At 39.2% G+C, this 14518-nt stretch overlaps 1 protein-coding gene across 5 annotated transcripts in view; it reads left to right on the forward strand.

Moving 5' to 3' along the window:
* Nucleotides 1-14518, forward strand: part of LOC121506247 (histone deacetylase 4-like) — a 98696-nt gene that overhangs the window by 39174 nt on the left and 45004 nt on the right. For 4 of the 5 annotated variants that reach the window (XM_041781961.1, XM_041781959.1, XM_041781960.1 and 1 more), the window contains one exon: nt 8869-9200. In XM_041781961.1, the coding sequence (XP_041637895.1) occupies nt 8869-9200 (332 nt within the window). Of the gene's footprint in view, nt 1-2328; nt 2416-8868; nt 9201-14518 lie in introns of those variants that run through there. The other variant, XM_041781962.1, reaches the window with a different exon arrangement.

A 14518-nucleotide genomic window follows, 5' to 3' on the forward strand; every position in this document is an offset into this window, starting at 1 on the left:
CAAATAAACACGTATGTTCTATAAAAACAACTTTACACTGTAACAAAGCAAAATTGGTTTGCAGAATGTGGCTAATGTTAGCCATGCTAGCACCACCGGCTTTCGATCATCTTTGCGAGTTTACGTCCACCTTCCTGAGCTGAAAATCGTCACTCAGTGCTTCTGTTTGAAGCATGTGAATATAACCTGACACTAGGGTTGGGTATCTTTATACAGTTGCTAAATTGATACTTTTTAAAGGTGCCTGAACCGATACTTTTTAGAGAAAAAAAAAGTGTTTTAAAAGTTAACATCTGAATAAAAGCTGCCTTGGTGTCCTAAAGTATTCAGAAATAAGATGCCAACGAGGAAAGCAAACAGAACTTCTTTACTAAACATATTTCATGCCTTTCCTTTGGAGTGACTTGATCGTGTTGGGGTGGCAAGTACTGAAATGAAGCACCGAAACCTGCCTTATAATTCAGTACAATCTGGGTTTCAGTGCTCATCCCTACCTGACACCGCCACTGGACAGCTTTGCTCGAATTTTCTAGATCAAAACAGTGCTAAACTGTGCTGTTTCTACAAAATGATTCTGATGCTATCGGTTGGCTTTTTAAATTGGGTTAGTGAGCTTTGTGGAAGTAGTCTGAAGAACAGCTACAGACATGGCGACAGCAGTACAGTTTCAACTTAGTGTTTGCCAACACACTGCATTCTTGTATGGCTGTGGGTGTTGAATCCAAGTGAGGGGAAGTTATTATTATAATGACTTCCACTGTGGCAAAGACAGGAGCCCAGATTCTGAGCGGACCACCAAGTTTGGTGTTTCCAGACGTAGGAGGACTTCAAACAAATTACTTAGTTGGCTTACTGCACATTTTATAAGTCAATAGATACCTAAATAACTGTGCAATAACACTAAAAAGTGAGGTCTATGTCCCCTTTAAGTTTTGAACTAAATGTTTCAAGACGATGAATGCTTTAAAGTCTGTCAGGAGGTTTCAAAAGGCTTCAAAATAGTCTGAAATTAATACTGATGTCTCCTTATGGGTTAAAAAGTAAACAGCCTCAGAATGAAGGTGGATTATTCCTATATGGTGATTTTAGATGTTTTAAACTTGCAGCCAGGGGGTAGGTGTCAGATGAGATTGATAGCAAACTGGAGAAATAGACTTCTGTCATGTTTTCTACATCATATTCTTGCAATATGATTGACTGTTAAAGACAGCAGGATGAGACTTGTCAGAAACTCTACCGAAGAATGTAAAGGATAAAATGAACCAAGATTAGAGGTACCGCTTTGTCCACAGGTGGCGCCAAAATCCAAACAAACCAAAGTTCCACACAGGAGCTTTAAGAAAGACTGCATTTTTGCTTCATTTTTTCTAATTTTGCCTGAACTTTTTCAAGAGTTTTCTTGGAATTTCTTAACTGGATTTTATTTTCTGCAAAAGCATACTTGAAACTTTCCTTTAAAGCCTATTTTTTGTGTTTATCTTGTCTTAAAAGGCAGATTAAAGATGATACAGTGAAGCCACAAGAGGTCAAGGGAAGTAAACGAAATCAGAGCATACAAAGAAAGATCAGATTCAAATTGTATCAAAACCAAAAGTACGTCTTTTGTGCATTTCAAACAGCTGAATTTCAGAATAAAAGCCTGTTTAATATAAGAAAAGAGATCTGCAGTGGCAAAGTTATAGATGACAATGACTCAAGTTGAGATTATGTTTAAAATTAAGAAATAACAAACACAAATCCCTAATTTTATTAAAACCCCTCTGTATTTAAATGTCTGGGGAGCCTCTCTGCAGGGAAAAGTCCTTACTCAGGCTTCACCTGAAACCATTTTGTGGGTTTTATTTGTTTGGGAAATGAAGGCAAATTCCAGGGTCTGGAATTTGAGCACACAGTATTAAAACCACACCAGAGAGGGAGGGAGAGAGAGGGGTGGTTATTATAAGTAGAGCGAGAGGGGGGTGAGGCAGATATTCAATGCACTACAACCGGCGTGGAGGGTTTTCCTTTGCCTTTAGAAGCAAGGATAACAGGTCGAGCGAGGCTGAAGGGAGGAAGGAGGAGAGAGAAAGTGCTGCGAGTGTGACGTCTGTTCCTGGAAAAGCAGAGGGCTGCAGAATAAACAGCCTGCATGCCTGAGACTGCCCTGTGATGTCACCACTGGGCGAACGAGGGACTAGGGGAGGGGAGAGAGGAGGGAGGAGAGAGAGGGGAGCGAGAGAGACGCCCATCAGGTTAAACAGAAGCGGGGATGAGGAGGAAAGAGGAGAAGTCGGATGAAGGAGAGAAGAGAGGGAGAGTGCTGTCATTGTAAGTGAGAGGCTGAAGGAGGAAGAGAGGAAGAGGAGGAGAAGGTGTAACGATACAGACGGAGAGAGGAGGCTGCTAAGAAGACAGGGAGGAGGAGAGCACTGATGGGTATGTCTGTCTGTGGCTCCTTCTTATTAGCGCTGTTGCTGTGACGGGGATGCCGTAAGAGGTGCATTTGTGCTTTAGCGTGCGTCAACATCAATAAGGCTGTTTGGGACTCAGTAGCCTCTGAGGAACATTGTGTACAAGGTGTGTGTTAGCGCTATGGATTTGCATTTGCTAAGATTGAAGCTGCAACAGCAGTTTAAGGTCATGATAATGTAAGGTTGTCAAAATGTTTATAACTTTTTTAATACCGTGTGTTTTAATATAATAAATACTACTCTAGCTTAACGATAAAGTCATAAAAAGTAGCAAAACTTTTAAACGTCATCTGTTCTTTAAGAAAGATGCAAAGGATTGAAACTGTCTAAACTGCATGAAAACATCGAGACATTTTGGTATGGATGTGCTACACCTGTGTTTACCTGCAATTTGAGCAAGTTAAAGGAGCTTTCTTGCACTTTTTATTTGTTTAAAACAATAAATTACCCAATATTGGATGCCTGTTACTTCATCATATCAAAGTTTGCAATTTGGTATCTTTCCTGTGCTGCCTTACTAGATTATTAAGATTGCTTCTATTTTTGCAGAACATGCTTTAAAGCTACTGTTTGTTTCATTTTTTGGAGCCCCCTTGTGTCAATTTTGTACCTTTTTTTCTTTGACAATCTAATTTCAACAAATTCAAGCAAAACATGTTTCACTCACTTTATTTTTTGCTGCCTAGAATGAAAAATAAAGCTGTTTAATGATATGACGACACCTACCCTGTGGCTGCAGGAATGAGCTTTAAAAAAACGACTATAAAGAAACACTCATTCTTAACTCTGATTGGCTCATTTGCTTTCTTAGATCATGAAAAGGCATCAATATTAATTTCACTCTTTTCATAGCTGGTTTAAAAAATCCTCAAAGGAGCTTTAAAATATATATAAAAAAGCCTTTTAGAGTTAAATAGGCCCTTCTGTGGCCAGTTTGATTTGTTTTTCTTCTTTGCTTATCTTGTTTCTTACACATTAAAGTAGAATATGATTCACTCTTTAAGCTTTGTTGTAGAAAATGTAAAAAAAAGCTTTTTATTGATTTGACTGACACCTACCCTGTGTCTGCTAGAAACAAGGGTTAAAAAACTGAATAGAAATGTCCATACTTAACTCTGATTGGTTTATTTACTTTCTTAGTTCATAAAGAGGTATCAGTATTCATTTCATAACTGGTTTTATAACCAGTTAAAAATGGGTTACCAGAGCTTTAAATTAGGGAAACAGCCTTTTTAGCAGCCAAAGTTGTTTGTTTACCTTAGATGTTGGCTTTAAAGCTACCTGAACAGACTGTGTCTTTTTTAGGGGCCTTATGGCCAGTTTGATCGTTTTTTTTCTACTCTGGTTATCTTATTTCTTACAGATTGAAGTAAATCAGACATTGTTTTAAAAATTTTTGCTACATAAAGTGTATAAAGGCTGTGTATTAAATTGATTCACACCTACCCTGTTGCAAAAAACAAACAAACACACAAAAAAAGCAAGTGTTAAAAATAACTGAATAGAAATAACCATACTTAACCCTGGTGGGTTCATTTATTTTCCTAGCCAGAAAGCAAGAGTTTTAATCTCAGTCTGTTTCATAACAGCTTAAAAAGTAATCACAGGAGCTTTAAATAAAGAAAACAGCCTGTTTAGTGAGTTACATTGTTTACCTTTGATGTCAGCTTTAAACTGACATGTGTGTCTATTTCAGGGGCCTCTTATTGTCAGTTTGGTTCTTTTTTTCTTTGATAACCTTGTTTGGTACTTGTTGAGGTAGTGTACAGTTCACTCATTGTGTAGAAAATGTAAATAAGGCTGTTATTGTTATGACGGACACCTACCCTGTGGCTCCTGAAACAAGCTTTAAAAATGACTGAATAGAAAAAAAACATACTTAACCATTGTGGGTTCATTTGTTTTCTTAAGTCATAAAGATAAATCAAAATTAATTTCAGTCTTTTCCATAACCAGTCAAAACATCCATACAGGAGCTTTAATATAGGAAAAACAGCCTTTTTAGCATGCTAGCTTTAAACTTCAGAGCCTGTTAAGCTCATTTTAATACTCTTTTCTTTGCTAAATTTGTTTGGCACATGTATAAGTAGAATTCACTTTAATCATTGTACTTCTTTCATGCTGAAAATTCAAAAAAGGCTGTTATTATTTAATCTGACGCCTACCCCATGGCTGCTTAAACAGACATTTGAAATAAAACTCCATAGAGAGAATCATACTTGTTCCTAGTGGGCTCATTTGCTTTTTTAGGTCGTGAAGAGGCATCAGTATTAATTTCAGTCCATGTCATTACCAGCCCAAAAATCCACACAGGAGTTTTAAATTTGGGGAAGGGGCCTTTTAAGCAGCTCACATTGTTAGTTTACCATTGCTGCCAGCTTTAAACTGACTTATAGAGACTTAATAAGGAGCCTTTGCTACTTTCAGCCCACAGCTAAGACTTCCTTAATAGTCAGAGAAGATGTTGAGTCAGAATCTGGATCTGACTCATACAGATCCAGGTACAGCCGTGACATAACTGCAAGAAGCCGCTTTTTGGAGTCTGGGAACAGAAATGTCACTTTAAATGAGAAGTTTTCTACATGTTTTTATTTTTTTTTATTCGAGCTTTCTCCACAGAATGAGTCACGATTGTAGGAGTTTGTCTGCCTCATGTCTGGTTTCATCAAGTGCCAAAGTCGAAGTGTTGTTGCTTCTTCACTGAGCTCTAAACAGCCAAAACAGAGCGCAGTTAATTTTATATTGGGCACCTTGTTAGATAGAGTCAAAGCAGGCAAAAAGCTGCTTCGCTTACAAGGAAATAATTGCATTCTGATGAGATTATTGGACTGTACTGACTCATGTTATTGTCATCGCCTATACGATGGCGGTCCCTAAGGACCTGATGCATGTTGTTGCTCTGTTGTCATATGACATTGATGACTCATGCCACACAGGGCTGCCAGCACACAAAAGAGGAAGCAGCAGGAACAATTATAATGTTTATTAATGCTGCATTTACCAAAACCAGTGTTGCCAAGTGCTTAAAAACGAAACCACAACAATATTTGATTAAAAATGGAACATATACTGAATGCAAGAGGATCAACTTAATAAAGTGAGATCTCTATCTGATCTGCAAGGCAGAATGCATATGCAAATCGCCCACTTGTCTTTTGATCTTTGATGGTGATCCTTTACGGATAAAAAGCGGCAACAATTATATTAAAACTGGCATCATAACACCGCCTCATTTGTCGGTTAGTTTCACCTATTTTGAGCCACTTAGTTCTGGATGATTGCCGTGTCTCCTCAGGACACTGAAGCTGTGAGTGATAGCTGATAAGCAGAGATAAGCAGCACAATTAATTGTGAACATGCAGTATATATTGGGACATCGCCACTTTTTGGGGTATGTTTCTATGGAAAAAGCTCTCTTCTATCCAGGGAAAAGAGTGTTTATGTTTAACAGCACTTATAAAACACTTAGAAGCCTACTTGTATCCCTCATCCATTCATGCAACGGTCTTGTATAATCAGCTATAACTTCCACGGAGGAAGATTTATCAGAGTGTGCCAACCATCACAACACTTTGAGTCTAAAAATCTGAGTCAAAATGAAAAGCTATCAGCACAGATGTCCTTTCTTGTTATATATCCCTCTAACAGTTTGTCATAGCGGGCCTGAGTGGCTATTTGACAAGTAAAGTGTATTTATTCGCACTCGGTTTGAGTGAAAGTGTGACATCCTAAAAATAACCACAACAAATCTCTCTAGGTTTTAACTCGATTCTGGTGCAGCCCAGGAGATTTTCCCATGTCTGAGTTTGCCTGTGCATTTGTTTGGCTCCCTAACCCAGCTATTAGCTGCACCGGCGTTGGCGTGTTTGCCTCTTTATTAGCACAAAGTTCTGAGCAAGTATCTCTGGCTCTCGCCGCGCTCTCTACAAACATGTAGGTAAATAATCGGCCTATCGGCTCCTGTTTATTCAGATTTAACAGGGAGGAAGCGGCAAGATTGGGAGGCTTCCTGTGCGGTGATTTGTGGGAGGCTGCAGACCTTGAGTCGGGTCAATGCAAGCTTTGTCATGCAGCAGGTTTTTCTTACTGAACACATGAAGAAAAAAGAGACTATCTGATATTCTTATGTGATGTAAAACTTTATTGATCTCATAAGGAGATCCTGCCACTTAAAGGCAAGGGGTCAGGGCTGAGGAACGATCCTTTAATTGACGTGATGTCAAAGAGAAAGATGGTTACTATAACTGGGACTTCAGATTGATTACTTTGGACAGATATTAAATATTTAGACCTTTAGTGTGGGGATTCCTGCTCAGATGACAATCAATAATTATCAGTTACAAACAACTATTATTATCTTCTTCTTTAAAGCTGAAAATAAAAGGATAGTCATGAAAATTGAATCCATTTCCAAAGCCTTTCATGCCTCATAACTGTTGGACTTTGATGCCAGATAACGCTGCTGTTTGGTGCCAACATTTTTTCTGCATCCTTGAGCAGGTAGACGCATTAAATAACATTTTGCAGGGCTTTGATGTAATCCCTTTCAGCTGCATAATGTTTCTCCCTATTCTTCATCTAACTAACAGCCAAAACAGCAAGATGTTTTGAGAGAAGAGTATCATTTACTCGGGGAAATCTCAGTCATTTTAGGCCATATAGTTTTGTTATGACCTGAATTATCAAGATTTTTGCCACCTTTTTGTTTACATTGTGAATGACAGTCATCAAATAAGTAACAGCCTGACAGATCTGCTAATTTTGAGTCTGATTTCACTGTCAGTGCACAAGCATCAGCAGAGCTATCCCTATAAAGCTGTATTGTTCTCATTTTGGCTCTTTCTTTTAGACCAGACACCCAGCTCCTGCCAATATTGCTGTATTCATTCATTTTAAGTGGCTTTTAAAGGCTGTCATCAAACTAGGGGAATCTTTGGGTGTCCTGTGTGCAGTAGTTCTCAACTGGTGGGTCAGGGAGAAGTTCTGAGTGGGTCATGAAGGTGTTTCTGTGAAGTCCTTATTGGGCATGCATCAACACCTTTTATTTTACTATGTTTTGCTTTGAAATTGGGTAAATTTAAACATTTTATCAATATTTCAACTCATTTTTCTCCTTTTTTTTGCAATGAAAAAAGGTGCTTTTCCACGACAATGAAGTAATTTTTCAAGATCTCTGGAAAATTGGCAAAAATGTCCAATAATGATAGGGAAAGGGGGTGTTAAACTTATCAGTCCATACTGCAACGTATTTAATTAGCTAACCATGTGTAGTTGAAAATTTTTGTAAATTTGGGTTGCGATTTGTCATTTGAGAGACTGCCAGGTCCTGAGGCTAGACTAGTAGAGAACCACTGCCCTAGGGGATGCCAAAGGTGTCAAAATAATGTCTAAAATTATGGTAAAACATGAGTTAAATAATGAATGTGAAGTTATTTTGGTGAGAAAAATGTGTGGACTTGTTTTCTTAGGGTTGTATTGGTAAAACAATTAAAATTTATGTTGATTTTTAACAGAAATACATCACTTTTTCCATTCACGTAGGTCATGGAGGGCTCAGCTTTGCTTAGAGCTTCAACACAAAAAGGTGGAACCCAGTGCTGTTAGAGCAGAGAAATTTTCAGACTTGCTAGCTAACATAGGGTTCATTTTAATTGGAATAAAAGTAGATTACTTCTGCATGTATTATGGATAGATTTTGAGCTGATATGACCATCCATAGGTGCTTAGACAATCAGCTGATCCTAGTTATTGCCTCCCAGCTTTTACATCCAATCACAGCTCTTTCAACACAGCGGTGAATTAAAATACTTCTCACTAATCCCTGCTTGCATTAATGCGAATGCACCATGCTGCTGCTGCTGTTGGCAAAGCTTAACCTCCTCCACCCCAACCTCCTCCTTTATAACATACAGCTTCTTGCACGAGAGTGTTTCTGACTGAAGGAATGTGTTATTTTAGCAGTAATAAACATGGATAATAATGGAGTGATTATTGTAGTATTAGCCTGTAAGGAAATGGAGAGGACTGATACATCTGTCAGAATGTAATTTAAACTAACAGTAATTTAAAGACATTATTATTTAGGATATCATTTTCAAAGTGACCTGCGCTGTTGAACCTCTCTTCCAATATTGGTGGATAATGAAAAACATTATTAACAATAAAAATGACCTGAAGCATGCCAGATAACTATCAGCCCAGTAACCGACCAAGTTGGTCATTTTATGAAAAATAAGCTAACATACTGAAGGACTTCTGAAGACATCCACTGACGCTGATATATTGTGATTGGCCCATATCAGCCTGATAACAGAGCACAACTTACATAAAGTTAATTTTAAAATGTTAATCCACAAAAATGTTCTTCTGGTTGGATCAGCTTTTTTAACAAGTCTTTGTCCATCCTTGTCTCTTCCAGTGGACATCAACTCAGCGCTGCCCCTGCGTCTCCCTCCAGCCGCCATCCCTATGGACCTGCGCGTGGACCACCACCAACAGCAGCAGCAGCAGGTGTCATCGCTCTCCCCGCCCGGCCAGCAGTCGTCCGGCCCGGGGTCTCTGGGAGGATCAGGCCCGGGTGGCGGGGGCGGCGTGGTGGCGGCCTCGGTGCGAGAGCAGCAGCTGCAGCAGGAGCTGCTGACCCTGAAACAGAAGCAGCAGATCCAGAGGCAGATCCTCATCGCGGAGTTTCAGCGGCAGCACGAACAGCTGTCACGCCAGCATGAGGCCCAGCTCCAAGAGCACATTAAGGTAAGAGTCTTACGTTTTTATAGGGTGATTCATGCTGATACGAAGTTTATTTACTCAAGGTCTGTACTTAAAGGTTTCAGGCATCCACTCTAAGTGTTGAAAACTGTACTCTACCACAGCCTACAGGCAAACACACTTAAAGTTTTGATATGTCATATTGCAATGATAGCTACCTGAATGAACATCTTATATCTTTGGATTTTACTGATTAATAAACATTGATCTTAAATAAACAAAAATGTTTAAAGTCACATATTAGGGTTTGTTGGCTGGAAAAGACATTTGAAGTAAAACACTGGACACAGTGTAAATAAACCACCTACCATCCTCAGCACAACAGAATAGTTAAATAGAGAGTGTGCCTTCTTTAGTCATCAAGGGACCAAAAATTGAAAGGGAAATTGTTACACCACTTCTGAATCACACCATCTGTTTTTAACAGGAGTAGTTTTTAATTAGGGGAAGACTGCAGCCTAACATCTCTCTGGCAACACTAAGGCGAGATGGAAGATATGATTCAGGGCCAAATACTTCTTTAATGTACATTTATGTCTTCATTTTATATCTCACTTGGCTTACTTTTTCTCAGAACTTACTATAAAGTATACCTCCATAGAAGCGGCATATACGCCTCCTTATGAAGCAGCGTGTAAAAGTAAGAGTGGGATAAGATATTCTAGAAGAGATGAAGGGGTGTAACTGGCATCAAGTTACAGTAAATAAAACAGTAATGATGGACTTCACTTTTTCATGGGTATTTAAAATGATTTAGTCAGCGAGAAATTGTAATAAAACAAGGACATCCAGAGCACGGCTGGGGTTTTGTTAATCTCCTTCCCACTTGATGGTGCCGTCAGGCAGCTTACTTGCTATTACCAACTTACTTCAGCTTTATTTTTGGCCCAAACATGCCTAAAAGTTCTACACAGTCTTGTATACAGATATACATACCAGTTCATTTCTTGAATCTTTGTATGTTGTTGAAAGATTCCCAGTTTGTTTGATGGTTTTGGATTTCTGTAAGCTTCCTGGGTCTACAGTTCATACATAGAGGGATTTTTTTGTGTCTTGTCATATGTTGTCATAATTTTCAATAGCTTATAGCACTTAATTGTAAACAATCCTGCAATTCCCACTCCTATTTTAGTGTATATTAAGCCTTTATTTTCCAGGAAAAGCAGCATCATCAATAATTAAAGCTGCAGGCTTACAGCAGCCAGCAATGTAAACAACCAACAAAATTAAAGCTGCAGAAAGAGTGCATTTTTACTTAATTCAAGAGGCAACAATCCAAAATCAAAGTGTCAGGCTTGTAGCCCAAACCTGTTTAATAAAACTTTACAAAACAAAGCAGAGGCAGCTCTTCATTTAGCCTGCCACACTTGTTCATTAAGAGACTAAACTCTGCAGCAGCGGCTCTGTCAGCCTTAAAAGCACTCTGCTGCGAGTACAAAACAAGGAGGCACTCTGGCTTCATTTGCTTCAGCTTCAGAGACTGATAACAGCGATAGAAGGATGTGCTAGGAATCAGACAGACTTCTGCAGAGCTGGTGGTGTGTTACATAACTAAACCCCTCATGCTCCAGCCCTGCTATAGCCTCAATATCAGCGTCTAATATTACAGATACAACACAAACACAAAAGTAATTTAAGCAGGGATCCCTTTGCTCATCAAGCAGAACGTGACATATAACAGATCGTGTTGGAATTGCACATTTATATCGTAGTGACCTGGATATACAAAGTGAAACTAGATCAGCACGCCCACACTCTGAAGCTTTAATACATCTAGGCCCCTGAACGCACCACAGCACACTGCTCCTACCAGGCTGAAATGTCACATAAAAATATTCCTCTGTTTGTTCTTTTTCAGGGTATTAAAGCTGTAATATGAATTGTAATACTCATACATGCAGCTGAACTACTTTATTTTTTACAGGACTTAGAATAAAAAGTCTAAAAATGGATTGTTGGGGGAGGAGATTATATCTCAGCATGCTGGATTACATTAGTTTGAAAGTAATGATTTTAATTCCTCACGTGCCACTCTTTCTTTTACGTCCTTTCCTTCTTTAATCGTCCTCTTTTCTGTATTGTCTTTGTCTGTTGGATCATTCTTTTGACTTTCTTCTCCTTTATTCTCTTCCTTCCTCAATTTGGTCGACCTGTTTTTGTCCATTTTTGTTTTCCCTCTCTTGCTGTCTTTCTATTTTTGGATTTTCTTTTATTTCCTTTCTAGTGTCTTCCCCATTCTGTTCCACTGTCTCCCTTCACATCTTTTCTTTTACATTCCCTTCTTTTCTCTTTTCTCTACCTCCTGTTTATCCTTGCTACTTGTTTCTTGCTTCCCCTTTTCCTTCTTTTATGTACTTCATATCTCGCTTTGGTGAGTGATTCAGTTCAGTGTCAGCCTGATTTAACCCCTTATTATAAAAATCTTTAATGCCAAACTAATATCAACTTCATTTACATACGATATAATTTTATGTCAACAAGAAGTGCAATTATGGTCTTGATCACTTACGTTAAACGGGGCATCCTATTTAACTCCGGGTCTCATCAAATGGTAAAAATTCTTTATAAATACAAATTTAATCCTAATCTGTACACAGGCCGTCCTATGACTTGGTGCAACGCTAAAAGGCATAAAAAATTACGCACGGAGATGGGTCAGTTCATGACGCATGCAGGGGTGTAAGGAAGATTCTGATAGAACGGGTATGCAGAAGACAACTGTAGGGCTCATACGTGCCCTAAAGTCAAGTATTCACTCAATAGGTGAGGGGTGTAGCTCTGGGAGTCTAAAAATGTTTAAAGATGTAAAAAAAAATGCTGTGATACATAGCACATTTATACCTGTCCTGTTTAGATTATATCTTTGAACATCCAAGACATCTTAATGGTGTAATGGGTGGAAAAAAATTCAGTGTCTGGCCCTTGGCTTTCTGACCTTGAAATATTTTGGAATAAAAGTTAAAAGTTAATAGAAGTTAGCTTTACACCGTCAGGTCGCTCGCTCATTTTTTCAACTCATCCCCGTTCAAAAATGTTGGTTTGTATACTCACTAGTGTTTGTACTTTATATTATCTTTATTTCTACTTTAACGTTCTTAGAAATAGACCTTTATGGTGTGCTGCAGACAGTTCTGATGTTTCTGGTGCTTCCCCTGTTAAAGCAGCAAGCTCAGCGGTACATAGGCCTCTGCTGTAGTCCATTCAGAGGGGGAGAATAAGGAAGCATGTCACGTGGGGCAGACATGCGCAGTAAGACAAAAACTACCCCAAACGGGGAGAGGTGATCAGATCAAGTGTTTTCATGGACGCTGATGCGAATGAGGATCGACATAAACCACCCCTCTCGTTCGGAATGAAATTCTTTTCCGAATGCGCCGGATCGGAAGATTTCATTCGAATGGAGTGTGTATATGAAGCATTTTCATTCCGATCAGGCATTTATTCCGATTACAAGTGGTCCATGTAAACATGCCTAATGACTTTGGATTTCTTTCTGTCGTCCCCATCCTTTAGAACAAAAAATCTTTCCTTTCAAACTTTTTTCCCAGCATCTTTTTCCTTTCCTTTCTTGATTTCTTCCTACTATTCATCCTTTCTCCTCTTCCATTTCCTTCCCCTCATTGATCCTACAAATTTTTCCTTTTAATTGACATCTTTCCCATCTTTCATGCTTCTGTCCTCTTTTCCCTTCCTCCTGTTTTGTCCTTCTTACACCCTTTTCTTCCTCCCTTTCCTTCTTTCTCTTTCCACTTTTCTGCTTAGCTTTTTTTCTCTTTTTGACATTAAAGTCCTCCACACAACAAATGTAACAACCTCCACTTGGCTTGTTTTTCATGTTGAGTGATGACTGATGCAGTCTGAGGGCCCGTCTGGCCTGTGGGGGGGCTGCAGGACCACTCAGGTGGAGACCTGTGACGCACAACCAGAGCAGGGAGGCCCTGCTTCAATCAGACCCATTCACAGCTTCTGTACACACACTCAGGCTAACAAGCATTAAAACTTACACATCCTCTGAAATATCTGCAAACACACTCTCACATGCTTGCCCAGTTTGCTTCCAGCAGCACAAACCTGCTTATACACACTTTAATGCCTGCAGACACCTTTCATGCATGTTGACAGCAGGAAACTATCCTGAAACTCTTCACTGCATCAGTTAAAGTGTTAAAAATGGTGAATTCAGTGTGCACATCTCTGCTTTGTTGGAGTTTTTGTGTGCGTGGGTGGGATGGGTACTTTAAGCCTTCCCTCCCACTCAATCCCCGATCCCCAATGTTGATTGAAAGTCAAAAAAAGACGGCGGATCCAGAGATGGAAGCAGGCCAGAGAGCAGATGTGCCCTCACACAAGCTTTGCCTCACCTTCCTCTCACCTTCAGCTTCAAATCTGGGCCTCAAACATATGATTTGCCTTCACAGTAAGGGCAACATATATCACTGAGACATTACCGGATAATGTAGACTGGATTTGGAGTTTGGATGTGTAGGCTTTTGAGGTTTCTGTGTGAATTTCAAGCTTTTAATTGACACTTTTATCCGCTGTGACTCACTGTGAGTTCTGGGGCTCGTTCAAGGACGCTTCAATGATCACTAAGAGGTGTTTGTGAGAACATTCTGGCTTTAATGGGGGGGGTTATTTTTGACTTTTTGTTACAGAACAAACTGCCGAGTTTGTGCTTTCAGCATAAAAGCCCGAGGAGGACACATTTCAACATCCAGAGCATTTAACAGATGCTCTTCTCTCTCCTTTTTCAAACGACGAGAAATGGAGCAGATTGTGTTATGCGTCTTCCAGAAGCCTCATCCACAGTTAAATTGTTTATGTTTATCTAAAGGCTTAAGTGTGTGGCCTGAGGTTTTTATAGGATTGCAAAGGGTTTTTTTTGTTGCTTCAAACAGCTGCCTTTACTAATTATATCAGATGGCAGTTTAGCTGAAATTAAGCAGAATGTAAACAGATGCTTAAAGCTCCTGTGTGACTTTAAAGTTTGTGTTGATTTTGGCGCCCTCTTTGGAGAGTGTCACTTCTTATCTCTTTGGATTTGTGCTGTACAAAAAAATAAAAGAAATGTAGAAATTAATGTGAATATTTGATGTGGGAAAATCTAAAAAGGGCCATCTGACACCTACCCTGCAGCAATGTTTTTTGTCCTTTAATTTTATATAGAAATAAACAATCGTGACGTGGATGGCTTTGTTCGCATTTTTAACCTTTAAAGAGACAGCAGTGTAAAATTCAGCCATTTTAATAACCAGATTAAAATCTGTAACAGGATCTTCAAAGACATAAAATAAGGGATTAAT

The sequence above is a fragment of the Cheilinus undulatus genome, linkage group 24, assembly GCF_018320785.1.
Source record: "Cheilinus undulatus linkage group 24, ASM1832078v1, whole genome shotgun sequence".
NCBI classification, from domain to species: Eukaryota; Metazoa; Chordata; class Actinopteri; order Labriformes; family Labridae; genus Cheilinus; species Cheilinus undulatus.